A 22064-nucleotide genomic window follows, 5' to 3' on the forward strand; every position below is an offset into this window, starting at 1 on the left:
AAAAGTCTACTCTATCCTGTCAAACTAATTCTTTAAAATGTAACTTTAGCACAACAGTGACACCAAACTCCTTGTCCCAGTCATTTCTCTCTTCATGAGTAGCTGTATAATTTCATTTGAAGGAGTATATGTGTCATATAAAGTGGTAGAAATGGCAGCTGCCCTGAAGCAGACTGCATAGGTATTAAATTACAAATTAACCGAAAGAAGAAAGCTCTTGCTGGTTGTTCAGACTTAACCTTCTGAACTACAACCATCTCCCACTTAAAGGATCAACACAATCGATAACAGTCTGCCAATCATTTGTCTTTTTCTCCACTGCATTACAAAATAACTTATCCTTACATTGCCTTGTACATGGAGCCTTTCCGGCTTCCCTGTAACATTATTGCTGACAAAATGCATTCACTAAAATGCAGAGTTGCACTTAATATATCACTCTTACACAAAGACGAGCTAGCTTTCTGACTGCATCTGTTTTTAGGCTAGATCAAATGCTCTCTACATCAGTATGCTGCTTGACCTTCCTTTTGAATCTCTCTCACAAGTCCCCAGACATTGTGGATGAGCAAATAGCTGGAGCTCCCTTTTAAATGTATATATTCTACATTCAAGGTGGACCGTGAATTACCGTGCGTTATAACCTCCATCTGATCTGTGTAATTTTATTTATTTAATAGTTTATGATTTGTTTGGATTCTTGAGGTTGATTTTTAAGTAGTTCAAGAATTTCTACAATGAACACTTTGGTTCATCTTTTGAAACGTTCAGGAAGTGTTTATGTTAAATCCTCGTTTAGATGAGTGATGAGCTCGACTGTAGCCAGGATTTTAGAAATACTGAGGACATTCATACATAAGCCTGCAGTGTTTTTGGATGGATAAAAAAAATCTATCTTCCAATTTTATAGCCTTATCAGATCTCGGTGTAGCTATTACCAGCACATGTGCACTTTAAAACATTCACTGTATTAATGATATCAAGTGTTTTATTGTTAATTAACTGCAGTGATGAGAAACAGAGCTGTAGCGCTCACGACTAGTGCAGAGCAGTCCAGTTCGTCGATGAGTTAATTTGGAGTTGGTTCATCTAAAAGAATCAAATCGCTACAGTTTGCTGTGTTTTACATTTTTTCATGTTTTTCTCTCAAGTTAACTCAACCTCGAAGAATTCTTCTGTCAGCCGTTTCCATATTTGTTCCCATATCTACATTTTATGTTCGTTGTTGTTGTTGTTAGTGTTAAAAATAAAAACTAATGAATGCAAAACTGTTATAACCTTGGTGCTGGACAGGTCATAAGGAATGGCAGCTTTCATTCATCAGTATAATTAACTGTACTACCTCATTTAATTATAGTAGTTAAGGCAAGAATTTACATTCAGTTACTGAGAATGTAAAGACATGTTCAGTGGTTAATTGTCATTGTTTTTCATGGTTTTGAAACACAGTACTGGTTACTGTTGTAGTGTCCACCTGTGTGTTACTCTCTCTGACCACAAGATGGAGAAGTTGGACTGAGTTTGAAACAACAGGCCACGTGGTGGCGTACAGACGACATTTTGTCATACACACACAAAAACACACACATGTATATACAACACGATATATAGCCGTACTTCTCATTCTGTTTCTCTCTCAGTCCCCTTTTGATTTCCTGCAGCTCATGAGCTGATGAAGCAGCAAGAGCTGAAGATGCTTCAGAAAACCAGCTCCATAAACACACAACAGAGCACCTGTTATTTTATTCAACCTTGTGTATGTTTGTGTGCACACATGTACGTTAGACTCAGCAGGTACCTCTTCATCATCGTCCATGTACTGTTTGTATCTCTGCTCCATCATCTCTCTCTGCCATCTCTCCTGTTCCAGAGTCTGCTGGATCAGCTGAGCCACTTCACTCTGCTCCCCCGGCTTCTCCCGGCCAATCACAAACCTGGAAAACATTCAACATGCATCAATAATAAATCTGGAAACACTCAAAATCTATCGATCAAACTAAAGGACTCAAAAAAACACAGTTATAAATCGGAGCAGGTCAAACACAGAGCAACTGTAAACCTGAAAACATTTCACACCCACAGATCAAAAATGTTACAAGATTCAAAATGCATCAAACACAAACCATCAAACTGCAAAACTGAAAACAACAAACCAAACAGCACCCAAAACAAACCTGAAAATTCAGCACACACCAAAGAAAAACCTGAAAAATATGCAATTTATATCACAAATCTGCCAAATAAAATGCATGAAATACCTCCAAATAAATAAATAAATACACAGTTTTATTATGTTAATTGAGCAATTTAAAAAATATACTCAAATAAAATGTGTGTATGGAGGATAGAGAGATATTAGTGTGTGTGTGTGTGTTTTTGTGTGTGTGTGTGTGTGTGTGTGTGTGTGTGTGTGTGTGTGTGTTTGTGTGTGTGTGTGAGACAGACCTGACAGTGCCGGTGGTGTTGCGGAGGACAGAGGCAGCAAAGCTCTGGGTGACGCCGACCAGACTGGTCCCATCGACCTCCACGATCAGATCGTTCACCTGGATCCTTCACACAGACACGGGCAGAATTCACGTGTGTTCATTCAGGGATGAGGAGTGAAGTATCAACCATACTGGGTTATTTCATTTCATCTATACATGGAGACAAATATAATTATCAGGCTCTCGACTTTGACTAAGAAATTTAAAGGAATATTTTGGGCGGTCGCACATTTGCTCATTGTGACAACATAACTTCAGGAATCTGTGCACATTCACTGCACCGGCTGTTGTTCACCAAGGCCGTAGTACCACAGTACCAGCACATTAACTCCACCTAAAACTACATGTTGTTGTTTTTACCTTTCTGTATGTGTAACGAAGGAGATACACTGTGGCAGCTTTAGAAGTGTCGTTACGGTGTATTTTGGAACTCTGGACAGATCAAACTCAGTCAAATTACAGGGTGTGTCATTAAGTCATTGTTGTGTTAGCTTGTTTCCACCATCCCCAGTGGAAATGGGAAAATTCTGTCATAACTGAAGAGTTAAACGCCCTTAACCATGCATAACTTTAAGACTTAATCAAATTAAGCCCCCCCCCCATATACAGTTGTCATGAAGAAGGAAATTAGCTATAGAGACCAAAACTGCTTTTTTTTTGTCAACATGTTTATTTCTGGACATTTTGGACATTTTAACACGAGAGTCTATGGGGACTGACTCGCTTTTGGAGCCAGACTCAATCAGCTGTTCAAAGAGCTGCAGGTTTTGGCACTTCAGCGTTGGCTTCATATTTCAGGAACAGAGGTTGCCGCTTGGATTTTCGAAACACCCAATCAACCTTAAAAATATCTGTAACCCAACTAACAAGAACGCCACCAAAAACTACCAACGCCTTTGGCTGTGTTTGTCTGTCACACGATCATTGTGATGTAGCTGTCGGTCGTACTGGTTCCTCAGGAGTCTCGCCTCCAGCCAGTTAGTTTATGCTAAACTTGGCTAAACATGTCTCAACATCAGCTCAGTGTACAGCACACAGGCATGATATCTGATAACAGTCTTCTCATCTCACTCTCACACGTATTTCTCAAGATGTTCAACAACCTCTCGAACAAGTTTTTTTTTTTTTTCATTAATGGCAACAGAGCACCTGTGTGAACCACGTACCTGCCGTCTCTCTGTGCAGCTCCACCCTCAGTGACCGTCTTAACGAAGATCCCCAGTTTCTCCAGACCCATATCAGCTCCTGCACCCATACCTATGATACTGATACCCAGACCATCACTGTCTGAGAGACACACACACACACACACACACACACACACAATATAAATATTGACAATGAAAATACTGATCTGTATCTTGAATTGTATGTTTATAGATATATGATTTGTGGCATTAATTATACACAACCTACTGATCAAAAGTTTTAGCACCTGAATTTTTCCATTTTCTCCATTATTACTGAAATGTACAGTGTTATGTCTCAGTGTCATCAACCAGGAAATCATTAAATATTAAATTTAATCTAAATTTTTGACTCATCCTGCAGCTGAACACACTCGTGATGATCTATCTACCAACACTGTTGCACAAGTTCCTACAAATGTGTTGCACTTGTAGGTTTCTGCACCATGTGATTTCAGTCTGGAGACTGTGCTGCTCTTCATCATGTGATGCTATTGTCTGGTTCTTTTCTTCTAATGTTTTGGCTCATTATCATGCTGTAGGATGAACCTCAGACCAACCAGCCTGTCTTCCTTTGTTGTCTTTTTCTCACTATTCTGATAGAAACACACCGTCCTACTTCCTGCAGTTCAATATTATCTGATTAATGCATCAGAGGTTTGTAAGTCATCCGCCTGTAGGAAGTGTTTGCATCAACTTTTAAAGCTTCATTTACTTCCATCTCTTCATGAAAGCTGGAAGTTAGGTTTCTTGTTTCCTTTATTTATTTATTTTAATTTTTTTTTTTTTTTTTTAACCTTGGACAGTTTACTGCTCACCTTAATACCATTTTAAGGTCATTATCTGAACCTGAGCTGCTAAAATTTTATTTATTCAAAAATGTGGTCTCAAACATTTGACTGGTAGTGTACATTCATATTCATAAGAACCATATTATTATATGTTATCAGTAAAACACATTGTATAGATTTTATATTAGTGCTAAGTGTGCTGTGGCAGTCAAACCCATAATATATTATATCCATATTCTATTCTATTACACATTAGTCGGTGTGGTAGCCATTGTGCTGTGCTGGGAGCAGCCGTCACGGATGGTTGCTGGTTCAAATCCACTGCCTCCAGAATTACTAGCCGCTAATTAGGCTAATCCGCGCTACATTTAATCCCATAAAGGGATAATGGAGTTGTCAGCTAACAGCTCCCTGTCAGTTATAGTGTGCACGTGTGTGAGTGTGTGTGTGTGTGTGTAGTTACATAAGAGGCTTGACTGAATGACTCTCAATGATTGTAAAGATGTGCGTGAGTGTGTGTGTGTGTGTGTGTGTACCTTTCTCCAGCTCCACAGGAAATAGGTCCAGCTTCTCGACTCTCTTCTCCAGCTCGTACTCGGCCGAGGCTGCCATGGGGTCGACATCGTCGTTGCGTCGATCGTAGTCTTCGTTAGAGTAGGTGGTGAAGACCTACACACAGGGCAAAGGTCAAAGGTCAGATAGCCTCTTTTTCTAGCAGTATTTGCCTCTTCATGAACTGTTAGTAAAAAAGAGTTTTTCTACATAGTGAACGGGGCACCCAGAGGGTTCCCTGAGGAGCTCCTTGACGAAGGCCTCATGTTGTTCTCCAGGACATCTAACCTGAGTTTGATGGACATGTAGCTGTCAAAAACCTCTAACATACATACATACATACATACATACAGTATGATGGATCTATGAATGTGAATATTTTGTACCACAGTGACCGTCATGTGACATCATTATCACTGTATAATTCTTATTCATAACATGTTCATAGTGTTTAATTTTCTCCAACATGACTCTGGGATTAGATACACAATAACTCAATACAATGAAATACTATTCAACAACACAACACAAAGTATTAGATTGCATTCGTTCGAGCTAGGTGCACCTCATAAAGCAAATGTGGCCTGCTTGTGTACATACAGTACAGAGTAGTATAAACATCATGAGCCTGACAGCCAAAACAAATTTACATTTTGTTTTCTGATGTTTGAAATTTCAGTGGTTGAACGTGACAGTATCTGGTGATCTCCAGATCTGATTATTTGTTCGTTTTGTTTTGGAGGTTCTTTTTGCCACTTGGGGGCAGCAGAACAGCCTCTAATACTGCGAAAGTGATAGCAAACATTTGCCTATTTACACAACCAGCAGACGAGAAGCAACATTATGATTTATTTATAGTCATGTTTCTGTCCACTGAACAAATGTAAGTCCAGTATTCACCCTCTTTCAGCTCTGTCCACCAACCAAACCCTGAGGGAAATGTCTGGCTCTTAAGCTGCTAAATGGAAACAGGGCTGATGAGAATGGTGAGATTAGACTCAAACAGTACAGTAGTAACAAACAAACAAACAAAAATAAATGACCGACACATTTATTGAATAAAGTCATTTGATTCATTGAATGTTGGTGCAGCTTTAATTTCTTGTGTCTGTTTGTTTTGTAGCCAGGTGTTATAGGGGTTCTAAGGGACATATGGTGCGCATGGTCCTGTTGAAACTTTATAGCAATCATGAGAAGTAACAAATTAGATTTACTCTTGTTACTGTATCAAAGTCATTTTTTGTGTACTTTTTGGAGAATGTTTAAAAATCAGTAATGTTACTCGTACTAATGTATTTCTTCACTCAAGTATTTTACTTTGCAACATTTAAAGTCAAAATCGTTACAGAATAAAGACAAAAGTCACATGATGAAGTTCTGATTAATGCTAACGCTAAATGCTAAAATAGTGACGGTGGATCCTTTAACTGTGACTAGCAGAGAGGCTGGGGTAAGAGCAGACTGTGAAGGACTGTGCGGTGCATGAGGCGCAGAGTGGCGCCGATGTAGGTTTTTGATTTTCACGATGAGCACGTACAACACATTCTGTGCATGTATACTTTCAAATCCCCTTTATTGTGTGACCTTATGAAGTTCCTGCTAACAGTCACACAGTCATACACACTTCCCATGTTTTTAACGGTTGAGCACTGGTTCTTCATTGTATATCATTAACATACATGTATTTGTCAGCCAATGAGTGACCAGCTCTGTGAAGAGCTCCAACACCGGCTCTGTCAGTGTGGCAACACGACCGCAGGGATGTTTCCAGGCTGAAAGAGGCTCAATCCCACTCTGGCAACAACACTTTTAAAAGATTGGACCATAAAATCCTCCACCAGCCGGTCTGCACCAGTTCTCACTTATATTCAGTCTCCATCAGAAAGAAGAGAACGTAGTGTACATGTATACAGTAGATATCACTTTTCCTTTCCATATTATGTGATATAATCTATGTGTATAAATATATTTCACTTTTTCCCTCTTCCCACCTTGTCTCCTACTCTCCACTCTCCTCCAACCCGCCCAAAAGGTCAGGAGCATCTGTCTCCCTGCTGACCATCTCTGTCATCACGTGGCTTGGTTTCCACGGCAACCACAGGCTTGCCCAGCAAGGGTTTGGCACTGGCACTGATTTGCTCTCTCTCTCTGTCCCTGTCTGGCAGATATGCTAATGTGTGTGTGTGAGAGAGATATATACATAGAGAGACAGAGCCAGAGGCCTTTATGTGTAGGAGGTGCTTGTTACAGGATCATTTACATACCCCTGAATGTAGAAGAGAGGTGCGCGCGCACACACACACACACACACACACACACACACACACACACACACACACACACACACACATTCTGACACAAACAGGGTCAGAGGGCGTGATTGTTAAACTCTTTCCTGTTGTCATGTTTCCTTCCTGTTGAGTACCTTGAAAGCTGGGTGAATGTGTATGTGTGTGTGCGCATGAGGCTCCAGAGTATTGCCCACAGACGTCATGAACACAATCTCTCAATCTGAATCTAAGACCTGTTTATTTAACCAGCACTTGTTTACATTCTGGGCAGTAGGCGACAATAAAAGACCGCCGGATTAGCTGAGTGTAGTTCCTGTTACTGTGACACTGAAGAAAACTTTAAAACATGATGAGTCTCAGGTAAGTTATGAGGAACATCTTTGTTTTCTATGATTTCTAAGTTGTCAGGTTAATTTACAATGTACATGAAAATAATGCAATCAAGTCACAATGTTCAACATGGCTGTGTGTTCAGATTTGACAGATTTTTAGATGATTAAATGCCATTTTTTAAAAGTTTTAAAGTGCCATAACTGCCTCACATCGACTGACCATGTTAAGGAGTGGGCCAAACTACATGAATTAACTTCCCATTGTTTCTACAACACTGGAACACACCTGCTCCTTTCACCTCATGCAGGATCTCCGCCTCCTGTCTCCCCCTCTGCATCCCCCGATTCACTCCTCCCATCTCCCCCTGAGGAGGTGCACTTTACTGCTTGAAAACCTCTGCAGCACCTCAACCAGGATGCCATTAATGTGAACATAACGATCCACCTGACAGTGATTTGGCTGTTTGTAGTTACTGCTACTTTAACACTGAAATTCTGATTCTCAGGTAAGTTATGAGGAACATCTTTGTTTTCTAAGTTGTCACATTTATTTACAATGCACATTAAAATAATGTAATCAAACAGCCAAATCGTTCATTCACATTAATGGCATCCTGATTGTATTGTAAGTATTGTTTAGTGGTAAACAAGCATTTCATTGCTAATATGAAATTTTGCAAGTTAACTGTTTTGTCTTTTAATATTTGTACATGGTATGGGCGGCTGGGCTCTAAGAACAAAAACAGACAGACCAGGATTATAAACAACGGCCAGTAAAACTGTTGTTCACAAAACTGCCCTCAGGAAGACGCTGTAGAGCCACAATGGCAACCAAGAACATTTACAGAAAGTCCTTTATACCAAATGCAATAACTTTGTTAAGCTCGTGAGCATCACTCACACTGGAACCACTGTGCATGTTGTGCTAATTTATTATTGTATATATTGTTTGTGAGTTACAATGATGTGTTTCAACCAGCCTGTGAAGCCAAAGGCACATTTCCACATCCGTGGACAATAAAGATGATTATTACAATTTCTATGGTGTATAGACTATTTCTTCCCTTTTATTTTGGTTTTTAAATGCTTCATCTTTCACGTACGGTTACTTAGACTGTACAGAGTATTTTAGTTTTCTCAGATAACTCATCTATACGATGCATCTGAACTTTCTTTCTTTGCTGTAACACTGTGATATGATGGTAAACACATTAAAAACTTCACCATTATTAAACTGTAAAGTTAACAACAAAGTTCAAAATGAACAAATAAACACACAAATGCACTAAATAATCACCACTCATCAATGACACAGCTGGTGGACAAACAAGATTTGGACATTTGTGTCAAAATCACTCAGCACCAGCTCAGTGTGTGGATGCCTTTTTCCTGATATGAGTTACAAACACACAAAGCTATAGAAAAGAACTTCATAATCATGTATATATATATATCTAGTTTAATTATAAACTTTGCCATCAACACTGGCTAACAATAAGTACAACCAGGGCCTAGTGTAACATATTCTATCTCAAGTAAACCTAAAGATATTCAGTTTACAGTGAAATGAAACAGAGAGAAGCAGCAGCTCATCGTTTCAGTCACAAGACTCACATCAGGGTTTTACACTTTTATTGCTGCAATAATATGCATGTTAGTGTGGTGGAGCCACTCTGCTCATGTGATGCTCTGGAACAAATCAGTACAAGACTGAAACACTCTCTCTTAGCTCACAAACACCTGGCAGAGTCTGAGATAGACAACTTTTGATGAACATGAACTAAATGCTTATTAAGAGGTTGACATTTTTGAGAAACAAAAAAATCAGCTAATCAATTTTGCACTTGAACAGTGAAGCCAGTGTTCAAGTTGAACTTCATTTATCTCCAAAGGCACTTAACAGCATAAATAGCAAACAGTTTATTGATTCAAATCTGCCAGAAAGGGGCATTAATAACCATCCACCCATCCATTTTCTATACCGCATATTCAAACCAGGCCACGGGGATGCTGGAGCCAATCCCAACTGACATTGGGCGAGGGCGGGGTACAGCCTGGACAGGTCGCCAGTCTATCGCAGGGCTGACACATAGAGACAAACAACCATTCACGCTCACATTCACACCTACAGGCAATTTTAGAGTCGCATTAATAACTAGTTATATACAAAACACAGTCCTCTGCATCCCGACTTTAAGATGTCTGAGTGGACTGGAACCAAATACAAGGCAGAAGAACCATTTTTTTTGCTTTTTTCTTCTAACACTACCTCATGAATGACGGCCTCTGCATAATCTGGCCAATCATAAACCAGCCACTGCTGCACTGGGTGGAAGCCAAGCCACAGAGAGCTCCAGCAGGAGGCAGGGCGAACCTCCAACACAAGCCTGTGCTGCCTCTCTGCTCTTGTGGTTCTTTGTTTGTTGCTGCAAGTTTGTGTCTTGACTCAAGGCCACATCAAATTACAACCAATCAAACATGCTGAAGAAAATTCAGGTCATCACATCAACAGCAGGATTGTGGGATTAGGAGTGAAAGTAATCGGGACATCTGGGCAGTGGACACACAGGCTCTCAGCGTGGCCTGCAGCTGCTATAATGACTGAATGGATTTTAGCACCAAGTGTCACTGTGTGTGTGTGATCCTATAATTTAAATCTAAACTGACAGGTTAAGCCACAGTAACAAAAAACAACAGCTACCACATAAGAAACGATAAAGAACCAAAAGATGAAATAAAGACTGCAGCTAAAAACAGAAGCAGGCTAACACACGGCTAATCCATGCAGGCTGAGCAGTGAATTAGCCTGAGTCACTACGGTCAGGTGGATGTCAGTCAGGTAACTGCATCCAGACTGGGCAAGGAGGCTGCTAGATCCTCTTGTCCCTCAGGTTAGAGGTTTAGTGGCAGGAAACACAACGAGAACATTAACCCCTTTTAAACCAGGATATATTGTCTTGGCTGTGTCCAAAAGTAACAAAAGCTGCCTAACAAGGAGTCTGGCTCATAAAACTCAATGTGTCAATGTGCAAATTGTTGTTTTTACACTTAGATTTTTCTACAAATTAAAGACAACAAAACAACAGAAAACACCTTATTTATTAACTACTTTGACCAGATGTTTAAAGGGGCTAGCACAAGTTTTCACTGCCACCAAACTTGGTCTCTTGATGAGAGCCCTTGTAGCTTAACAAGAGCTTCGCCATCCTTGTTTTTATGATAGGTTATAATATATACGCCTGTGCAGCGCTACGTCTTCAGGGCAGGTTGGAGGCTACAGTGAGTCGCTATTGGAAAGTTACAAGTCTGTCCGCGGCTACCTGGTTAGCATGCTAACTTCAATAGAAGAAAAGATGTGATAGAGACAAGAGTTAACATTGGCAAAGTTTTCCACCTCTGGAGACAGCTCACTCACAATGTTTCTTCTAGACTGGTAAATAAACAGCTGGTAATGCTAACGTTAGCTATGTAGCTGTAGCAAAACTTACAATTGGGTTCCTTTAAAGCACTTCTCAAGCAGAAATCACTCTTTAGCTCCAGTTTCTCAAACATGATAGTTTGCTTCTTCTCTTTGTCATTTGAAAACAAACTGAACTAAACAAGCGACTTGACTGTATCCTCGCTTTTGCTTTTCACTATTTTGTTATATTTTATAGAACAAACTAAAAATCAATTAATCAAGAAATTAAGATAATCATTATTTGTGTAGCTTAGACGGATGTGCAGAGATGTGTGTCTGTGTAAGTCATGCTGTGCTTACTAAGTTGTTCACAGTGGCCACATAATCTGTAACTGTGTCAGTTCCGGGCCACATATGTCTGGATTTTGCCACTTCTATATCTATGATATTTTCATTTTTGTAAACTGCAGTGAAGTGAAGTTGAGGTAATGTGATCTGACTCTATTTTGTGCGTCAGCCACCAACAAATCTCTACAGTTAAAGGCAGGATTGCCTTTAAATGTACATCCTGGCAGGTAGGAACCAGATCAGTTTTTGTGATACACTATTTCTCTGTCCACAGAGCTCCTGGGATTCACTGTTATTCATGCTAACCGACAGGGCTCATGGCTCCTGGGATATGCTGTTTCAGTCATCTTCACCAGATTGTCAACTGAACAGAAAAACCCTTGTTGTTGGAGTAGAGGTGCTTTGGTAAATCTTGCTGTACAGATGTGCATGTCATAAAGCTGGAACACAGTATGAGGCAGACATCAGCACATGTTAAAATTAAGTTCTGACAGTAGGACGACAAGAAAATTCAGACTGAGTCATATCTGATGGAGACAAGTCTTCGGGCGTTGGCACTGTCCTGGGTTATAATTTGGCTGTGCTGAGAGAGCCGCCAGCAGAGAGAGCCTTCTCTAGGATGTACATTTCAAGACAGTCCCGCCTTTATCTCATATTCGGGCACTGATAGGACTGTAGTCCAGGTCCAGGTCAGAGGTCTTCAGATGGAGATAGACTGTAATGGTTAATTTAACTAGTTCAAAAATTGAGTTGAATTTGCCTGGTAATCCCAAAGTCCCAGCTTGAATCTGGCTGGGGACGTTTGATGGGACACATTTCATCCTCCTTTCTATGTATGTTTTCTTTTTTCATCTTTTTTAGTGACATTCTGAAGATGAAACACATGAAAATCATGTTTGTAACCTTGTTAACATGTCCATACAATGTTTTTTATATCATACAAGACAAATCATGAACAAAATAAGCAGTCAACATCATATCTGTACATTTCCACCTTGGAACTGCATTGAACCAATGACAGTCATACATCACAAACCAAAGGAACCAATCCTGTCAACTTGTAGGAGTGGGGGGCAGCACAGAGAGCCAGAGTGAGCATTAGCACAACCACTAACACTGTGTCAGCCACTGCCAGTTACAAGCTAACAAACATCATAAACAAACAAAAGATGCTACCATTCTGATACGTCTGCTAGTCTCTGATTCTGGTCTCTACAGACTCCTCATGTGAGTCTGGGTCCGACTGAGGTTCAAACATGTGGTTGAGTCTCTCCTTTAACCACCTTGATACTCTGACCTTTCACCCGGAAACCTAGTGCAAGCAGCGGTGGTGGTTGGGACATAAGGCCTGATCCAGATTTCTCAATGAGGAAGTAAGAGCAGATGTGCTTACAGCCTCAGTTTTCGATTGTTTTTCCCTTTTTATGAGGGAAAACCAAGTTGAATAAAATATTAATCATAATAGGTTTACATAGTTTAAAACATGTCTGGAGAGGAAGTTAAAAAGTATGCTTTTGACCGAAAAATGTATTAGTGATTCTGTCCATGCTGGAACAGCTGCATCACATCTACAACACCACTTCTCTCTCCAGAGAATCAGAGATGTTGCCTTTTTTATTCCAAACATTTGTCATCTTTGTCAAAACTCATAACGCAACAAGTTTGGTGGGAGATTTGGACGTGTTATGCTAGTAGTGCCTCTAATCTCAGGCAGAGCTGAGGAGCGGGCTACTGGTCTGGTACGCTCACTTCTTTCTAACTGCACACCCCCAGACTTTTTCCTCTTCTTTAACCTTCAGCCCCACTGGACCCGGACTCAAGTGACATCACTCGAGGCAATTTCTCAGTCTTTACACAACTTTGATGCAGAAATACCCTGCAACACCTGTAAACAGACTTTGGTGAGTGAAATCAGGAGTTAGTCTGTAATGATTTCAGTCAGGATCAGGTGCATCTCAGCACAAAACTTCTCAGCTCACACAGACACACACACACACACCAGGTGTTTTTTCCATCCAAACAAAGACCTGCTCTGTGATTCTTATCAATCAGCTTCCCCTGCTCGTATGTGTGTGTGTGTGTGTATGTGTGTGTGTGTAGGTGTGTGTGCATTTTTTTCAAGGAAAACAAACACACCCTGCCACATTCCAGGTGCTTTTTACAGACTCACAGAGGCAGCCTTGTACACAGCTCTACACAGACAAATCCAGCAAGTGTATTCACGGTCGTCCAGATCTTTCATATAAACCTCTGACCTGTGCTGTGATCTCACTGCGTTCCTTTATAAAATGTCATTTCTGTTGAGGCAGGCTGGAGACTTGTTGAGCTCTGGAGGAGGTCTGAGCTGTCCTGGATAACACGTAGCGGATGATGACAGAACAATAATTACCAACCAGTTTTGAAATTGAGTAATAACACCCAACATGTCCAGACAGTGAGTCTCCTGTCTTTTGTGTTGCCTGCAGCTGAACACCTCTCTGATCATGGTTCACACATCCAACAAGAAGAGCAGCTGTACTGTCACTGGGATTCATTCATTCTGCAGGAAGCTATGTTGAATCCTTCATGGATGCTTTTCTGATGTGACCCATATTCAATCAAAATATAAATTTTGCAGTGATGCACATAGACACAGTAACTCAATCTGTTTTTATTCCAAAAGACTGACTGAGTCTGACTCTTGTGGTTTTGACTGCACTGAGGAATCTTTGGTTTTCTTACTACGGCTCCAGTCCAGGTCTGCAAATCCTACAACGTACCTGCCACACTCACAAGTATATGAATGAGAAGTGGTGTGTGTGTGTGTGTGTGTGTGTGTGTGTGTGTGTGGTGTTTATCAGTGTTTATTTTCTGTAGCTGCTTTCAAGCTGCTGCCCCTTTGCCTGTTTGGCATCAGAGCTACTCTAGACTGAATAAATGAATAATACGTACTGTATTATGATAATGAGCTGCATTATTACTGCTGCTGTTTATAAATATATATAATTATTTCAAAAAGATATTTATTGGGCATTTTTGTGCCTTCATTTGATAGGACAATATAGGGTGACAGGAAATGAGGGGACAGAGAGAGGGGAGAATGACACGCAGGAAAGAGTCAGTACACGCCCTAACCGCTCGGCTATCGGGTCGCCGTTCTGTTTTATAAGGGTGAGAAAATCTACCACAGTGTCATTCAGAAGGCTCTGATATACAGTCACTATTCTTGTCTTTATGTGACTTGAAAGAGTTCAATAAAAATAATCTACTTATTAAACACTATATGTGGTTGGTGTACACTAACTGTTTTGTTCTGAATTTGTTTTCATTGGTACATTCGTTAGCTACCTCTAGCTGCTGTTTCCAATCGGAATTTAAGGTGTCATGTTAGCTAGTCCGAGCCGACACGTGTATCAGAGTGTTATTTTTAACAATACATAGAACTGTTATCTAACAAAAAAGATTAAGTGTTATCTAGACTATGACCTGTGCCAGTACAAAATTCATGACTCTCAGAGCCATGATTAGAGTCCCTGAACCTAACCCTAGTCTAACATAGCCAGAGCTGTCACTAGAACTGCTCAAAAAACAGACAGATGCAGATCTATGTCGACTGTGCGATTGTACGACCCAAATCTTCAGCGTGTAGGTTGCTCACTTGGAGGTTGTTGTTGTTTCCCATAGTGAAGAGGATTTTGAAATTGATAACAGGCAAGGGAAACCGAAGGGGAGGAGAACACTACCTGGAATAGGCTCCCAGTAACAGGTTTGTACCTACAGCCTACATCCAGTGAGACAGACTACTCACCCCCTAAGATATAATAAAAGTGTTGGAAAATAGAAAATCGCTGGATCTGCATTTTTTTTTGATAAAGGTAAGATGTGTCACATCATTGTTGTGCATTGTTAGCACCATAAGCGTTAGTGGTGCTACAGAGATGCCCCTGCCTAAATATCGTATTCTCCAGACATAAAGGAACATGCTTGCTTGATAAAAGTCCCAACAAAAATCAAATCATCATCATTTTAAAAAAATTTCAGTGGATATGAAATACAAAAACACAAAAACATCATTCCACCTGAAATCGTGACTCATATCACAATCACAATAGCTGCCAAAATAAAGTACATATATTTGAGTTTATTAGTGTTGTCTCCCTCCAAACTGTGCACACATCCTGGACTGGACATCTATCAACTGCTTGCTTAATCTATAAAACTTGTTAATTAAAGATTTCATCCTGGATCTGACTGCAGGCTTACTGTTAACTGTGGAAAGGTGTGGTTGATGTAGCTTTAAAATAAATCTTACTGGCTGCTTCACATTGCTCACAGTGAGAGAACCCTCTGAGGAGATGAGACAGAGATAGAGAAAGAGCTGAGGGAGGCAGCTACAGGAAGTGAACCTTTGCAAAGTTTCAAAGCGGCAGCTGCAAAGAGCTGAATCACTTTTGACTAAAATGTCCAGCAAACAATTCTGTATCTTCACTTTATCTTCAAAAAATATATCTCTTTGGTTTTTTTTTTTGTTAAAGTTGAAAATAGGGACATTTTAAATGCAACAAACATGTTGGTTTTCACACACTGACTATTAAACAGCACATCTGGACAATTGTAATCGACATTTTATGTGTGTGTTTGTTTGCTTAATCGAAGAACAGGTGGTTGCACATGTGCAGCACATGCTGGCTGGGCAGCTACCAGCAGCAGTTACCTTAGCAGGAAGCAGCAGAGCCTCAGACCACAACTCCACTTTCAGCTGCACTGTGGCTAAAGACGACTGCGGTCAAATGTTTCAAGGTCCAAGAAAATGGAAAGAATCTCTTTTTGACCTGATGCCTGTCCTGAAATAAAACACATTCCTCCTCCTACCACCTGCACAAGTGGACAGGACAGAGCAGTGTGATCCTCACCGTCACTGTCCTTTATGCAGTCTGTGTAACGGCATTAAATCCTGCCATCTCCTACTCTTACATGGTATATTATCATGTCATACACTTTGGTATGCTATTCAATGGTATTTCTCGGGAAGCATGTTGTTAACGTGACAACCCTGTCATTTCTTGTTCAGACATGTTTCACAACCAGCTGACTGCCGCAGTGAGGGGAGGGGGTGAGAGGGGAGGGGGTGGGGGCCTCGTAGGAGAGCAACCCGGTATAGAAAAGAGCTTCTGTAAAATCAAGATCTATGTTCAAACACACAAACACAGAGTCAGCAGGATATACTGTGGCGAAATCAAAGAGCAAAAATCCCCCTAATGACCTGTGTGTGTATGTGTGTGTGTGTGTGTGTGTGTGTGTGTGTGTGTGTGTGTGTCTGTGTGTGTGAGAGACAGAGAGATATTAAAGGAGGAAGTTTTTCTCTTCAAGTGTTTATGGTCTGGTCAATAGCAGAACACATGCAGGGGCTTCACCAGTGTCCTAAAGAACAGTTATTACTGACTTCATTAAAGCTGCATTAACTGATTTGTCTTATAAAGCTGTCGGACATGTTAGCAAACAGTTGCCTGTTTAAACCTCCAGCAGACACGGGGGCAACATTAGCATTCCTTAGCTACGAGATGAATGTATGAATCTACTATTCCTGTAGCGATGCTTTGGTCTCCTGGGGTTGAAGAGAGCGGTGAGAGTGAACTAAAAGAGTCAGGTAGCTGGCAATAAAACCAAAATAATGAGAGGAGCTACAGAGGTGGGTGATGATTGCTACTAGGAGGAACCCCTTTCATAATAATATTAATACTATCGATGAAAAGTCTTGTCAGTAGATACCAAATTTACAAAGATCTAATACTGCTGGTGATTTGTGTCCATTTATGTTATTAAATTGTTTAAATCAAGTAGCACTCAAGTGGAAATGACCATGGCTGAGAGTTGAGGCCACAGAGGAAGTCCCTGAAGAGGGAACTGCTCAACACTGGTTCCAGCACAGCTGTGACGTCAACTGGGAACCTTCACAGCTACAAATCCAATAATGTTTTTTCACATCAGGTTGGGGCCACAATAGTTGTGATCAACTATGTCTAATGTGTGTGATGGTGACCATTCTGACAATTACTGCTCCACTGAGGAAAAAGAGTAATGACATCCAACAAAAACTCACCTTGATTGGCTCAGTGCTAAATCGAATCTTCCTACTGGATGGTGGGGGCTCCTCTTCTTCAGGGAGGCCCGCAATCTCAGAGCAACTCGTCTCAGGCTGATACACCTCCTCGTCTTCCTCATCCTCCTCATCGTCCAGTTGGCTCCCTCCAGAGTCCTCCTCCCCAAGCCCGCTGTACGCACTGATATCCACCAGATCCCCCTCCGAGTAATCCTCCTTCCTCGAGCCATCCTCATCATTCTCATCCTCCTCTTCCTTGCCGCGGCTCTCAAAGTCCTCTCCTTTCTCCTCCTCTGACGGAGAGGAACCTGGAGGCTCTTTTTCTCCGTTTTCCAATGAGGCATGAACCTCTGCCTGCACCAGCCTGGCTCCGGCCTCAGATTCCCCAGTGGAGCCGTCCTGCTCATCAGCTTGTGGCTCCCGCTCTCGGGCAGCCACTGTACTTGAGCCCCTGGCTTCTGTTGCTGTTGGCTGTTCCTCTGACTCCGGTTTGGCCTCTGAAGAGGAAGAGGAGGAAGTGACAGCCACTGAGGATGACGAGGAGTAGGAGGAGTTGGAGAGCTGGTCTCCTGACTGTCCGAGACCCTCCTTCTCCTCACTGGCCACCACTCCCTCTATGCTCCTCTGTAGAGAACCTATCCCTTCTGGTAGCTCTGCTGCTTGAGTGCTCACAACTGCTGTCTCCACCTCGGGGTCCTTACCTGGAGGCAACACCTTCGCCTAAGAGACAGAGAGAGACAAGGAGAGATGATCTATCAATTTTAAACTTTTTGTTTATGCATTTTACTGCAACCAGTTTCCACTGCGCAAAATACCCCAGAATCTGGAGATGTGGTTGCCCAGATATTTCAAACTATGACCCATATATGATGAAATCTGGACTGGACATGCTTCGATCTCGGCACTGTACGATTGCACATTAAAAAATCTCCAGATATGATCCAGATTCTTGCAAGAACCTAAAAAGGGATATCTCCAGATTCTTGGAGTTTTGGCGCAGTATTCCTTTCTCGATCCCCTGAATTTTAGTTAAGTTAAGTACATCCCCACACCTTCCTGCCGACAGCCTCCGCTCTGGCTGGAGGTTTGGGCTTTGGTGCTAGGGCAGGGGCTGATCGACGCTGGGGGAGGTAGAGGTTGTTTTGCAGTTCGCCCTTCTCAAACGCAGCACTGAGCTGGCTCACGGTGGGGCTGACAGCCTCACCAGGCCCGACTGAAGCTGCAGCAGCAGGAAAAGTAGCAGGAGCGGGCGCAGGAGTGGGAGCAGGGGGGTCGTCCAGCCGGTCCAGAGCCTCAGTGGAGCCATTAAAGCGAGCCACAACGTCTAGACGGCTGCCCTGGAAGCCTGATGCCCGCTCCTTCTTCAGCAAGATCCGGTTAGTGGCTGCTTGCTTCTCCTGGAGGAGTCAGTCATTGATTTCTGGTCAACTTGATGAAATGAAAAAGTACAGAAGTATTTACACAACAGACAAGGAAGTAAAACAATGAGCCCTCTGACCTGTAGAGTCCGCTGCTCGAAGATCCTCCTGGTCTCCTGCAGTTTGGAGAAACCCATAGAGGCGCATCCACCCTCCCCGCTTGACTTAGAGTCAAACCGGTTGACCCTCTCTGAGACTGTGCCCCCGAGTTTGAGCAGGGCGCTGTGGTCGACATTCTCGTTGAGGCTGGACGCTCTGGGCAGGGACAGTTTTACCGCCTGCTCTTTACCTGGCAATGACAGGAAAGTTCATTGGAAACCTTCAGTTTTCACACAGCTTAGGTCTAGTTGGTATGACTTTGACCATTTTTTCTAGCAACGTCAACACTGTACAGACCAAGTGACCTCAGCAAGAAATGTCCAATGGGGAAATGAAACACAAGCACTTGGTCCTAGAGTAGCAATGTTGTCTTGTACATATCAATTTCAGTTTATTACAGCAGGGTTGGACCACATTGTATGCTAGTAGACATTGTCACTTTTTTTATCCTAAATATTATGAGCAAATACTTTGTAAATATCCCATTGTCCACAACAGAAGAAAACGCTTATAAAAGTAAGCTTCTGTTTTATTTTACTGTTTGTCATTTAGCTAAACTATGTTGTAATGGACAGGAAGTGGAGCCTGAAGTAATCACGGGCAATGTCACTTATATTTTATTCTTTATTACACAGTATCGCAGTCTAACTATCATCAAAAGCAGAAAACTGAGGTTTGACTCCTGTTCCCTCCTGAGTAAATTAGTCTGAGATGCTTGATCAAAAGAAAAATAATTGAATTATGTTTTATATTGATAAAAGTCAATGGTTGTGTCATTGTGGCATCATTCACTCATTCACTCTTGGTAAAATAGAAAAACACTTTCGGACACTTGGATTATTTTCTCTGCACCGCTTTTCTTTCTTTTAGCATGAGCGCAATGCATGTTGGTATATATCGCTTTGTTAGTGACCATCAGTTGTACACTACTTTTCATGATGCATTGTGGGATTCTATATAGGGTATAATAATTCTCACTATGCATTCGGACAGAACTACAAAATGGTGAACCCACTATATAGTGACTATGTAGGGAGCAGTGAGTGATTTGAGACACCGCTGATGATTCATGTAGAAGACATGAGAATAAAGAAACAGAATTGTTCTTCTATTGCCATGTAGCACTAGTTTGCCCTTGTATTGTGAATCTAATGAGGTAATATGTAATTATTTCAATAACCCTGTTTGGATGCTCAGCGTACTGGGACAAGTAAGACAGAGGGTCAGATTTATTGTTGCAGCAGACAAATGCTTTGAGCAGTGGACTAACCAGGGCATTTGGCAAACGAAACACTCGGGTTGTATCTCAGGTAATGAGTTTGGCTGAGTGTAAGCTTCCACAAATCCAATAAAGAGCGGTCACAAACATGTAACTTGTTATCCCACAAAATAACGTACTTAGCTAAAAGTATGCTTTATCTTAGACTTGTAAGTCAGTAAGCTCGTCAGTCATTGACATTAGCATCTTATATTAGATTTACTCTTTAATTTGTTGCTTAAAATATGTCTTTGGTTTTGGAAACGATATAAAAAGACACAAGACTCCAAACTCTTCAGATGACGAATGTTGTTGTTACTACAGCCCCACACACATCACTGGAGAATTCAAAGGTTGACAGACACGCAGTGCCTTGTTAAAGCTACGATTGGTCAATCATTGTTTGGAGAAGGGGTGAAGCAAATGGTTAATTCCAAGCATAGCAAGTCTACAAGTCTCCTACAAGTCCAAACAGCCAGAGTCATTGAACACCCGTGTGGGTGTGCAGGGCTTTTTAAAGCCTGGACTAAGGACTGAAGAGGAAGGCTGAAGTTTAAGATCATCACCACCATCACCATAATCATCCACTTATAATTCTCCTGACACTGTTCACTTTAAAAGCTTAAACAAAAATCAAACTGGTGTCAAATGTTCACCTTACCAATCATTTTGGCTCCGTCCTCCTCATCACCAGGAGACTGCATCTGCATGAACATGTTCTTGATGCGGTGAACGTTCGATCCATATCTCCGGCCCCTCCCGGTTGGGCGGGGCAGGGGAGCGGGCTTTGACGCAGGCTCGGAGCCTCCATTGGCTGCATTGTTGAGGTGGTCGGTGGCCTTCTTCAGTGCCGCCAGCCCGGCCTCGTAGGCGTTGCGGTGGGGTGAGGGGCTCCGCAGGTTCGAGCTCCCGCTTCCCCCGCTGCTCCCGCCTGATGCCCCATTGCTCCCCGTGGCCGACGGGGGCTCAGTCTTCATCATGTTTGGCAAATCAGATCCGCCCTGATGAACAGCAGGTCAGCAGGGATGAGGGCGGCAGCATCCTGGAGCTGTTTGACATTCTCCTCCTGATTCACACACAGAGACACAGACAGATCGATCGTTTATATTTGTGATGAATCATTTCCTATGATTTCTAATAACAACGGGCGCCAATATCCCGGTGCATGGTCTTAAAACTTCTACTTAAACAACTAACTGGTAAATAATTGTCAAAAGAAGAGATTGTGAAGAGAAGAGAAAAGAGGAGAGGTCGGCCGTCGGTCAGAGGTTACAGTGACACAAGTAGAGCTTCAAACAATTATTGTAACTAACTTGTTCAAACCAGTGATGTTTTCTCCACAGACAGAAGCCCCTGCTCTCTGCAGAGAGTGACACTGACCTGCAGCTCATTATCACATATAACACCAGCTACTTCACTCCTCTGATTGGTCCAAATTATGCTGCAGCAGAGCTGTAACTAAAGTTAACTAACTATTTTCACCAATTAACTTTTGAACGTATAGATGGTGTCAAACAGTCTCAAACCCAAAGGTTTATTCACTTATACAAAACAGAGAAAAGAATTAAAGAGGCTAGAAAAAGCTAATGATTGATTGATTAAACTGATAAAATAATCAATTGTCAGTTGGATGATGATAATTTTCCATCAATGGACTAATCAATTGATTATTTAAGATCTAGTTGAAAGACATAATCTGCGTTCATTGGTGCCTCGACAGCTGCCGAGAAATGAACGAGGAGAGAGGATGTGTAATGAAGGTCCACAGCTGGATTCGAACCAGGGATGTTGTGGTTCACAGTCAGCGCCTCAAACCACAAGAA

The 22064-nt window shown here is 41.7% G+C and overlaps 1 protein-coding gene across 3 annotated transcripts in view; it reads right to left on the reverse strand.

Moving 5' to 3' along the window:
- Positions 1 to 22064, reverse strand: part of LOC139618596 (neurabin-2-like) — a 38535-nt gene that overhangs the window by 11097 nt on the left and 5374 nt on the right. For 2 of the 3 annotated variants that reach the window (XM_071474659.1, XM_071474660.1), the window contains exons 2-9: positions 20903 to 21307; positions 18965 to 19173; positions 18519 to 18863; positions 17467 to 18186; positions 5001 to 5133; positions 3653 to 3773; positions 2446 to 2550; positions 1799 to 1934 (exon numbers count right to left, since the gene is read on the reverse strand). In XM_071474659.1, coding sequence (XP_071330760.1) covers positions 1799 to 1934; positions 2446 to 2550; positions 3653 to 3773; positions 5001 to 5133; positions 17467 to 18186; positions 18519 to 18863; positions 18965 to 19173; positions 20903 to 21221 — 2088 coding nt within the window. In that variant the 5' untranslated portion in view covers positions 21222 to 21307. The remainder of the gene's footprint in view (positions 1 to 1798; positions 1935 to 2445; positions 2551 to 3652; positions 3774 to 5000; positions 5134 to 17466; positions 18187 to 18518; positions 18864 to 18964; positions 19174 to 20902; positions 21308 to 22064) is intronic. The other variant, XM_071474661.1, reaches the window with a different exon arrangement.

This window comes from Trachinotus anak, unplaced genomic scaffold (genome assembly GCF_046630095.1).
Source record: "Trachinotus anak isolate AG129_WGS33_773 ecotype Australia unplaced genomic scaffold, CSIRO_AGI_Tana_v1 ptg000003l, whole genome shotgun sequence".
In the NCBI taxonomy this organism is placed as follows: domain Eukaryota; kingdom Metazoa; phylum Chordata; class Actinopteri; order Carangiformes; family Carangidae; genus Trachinotus; species Trachinotus anak.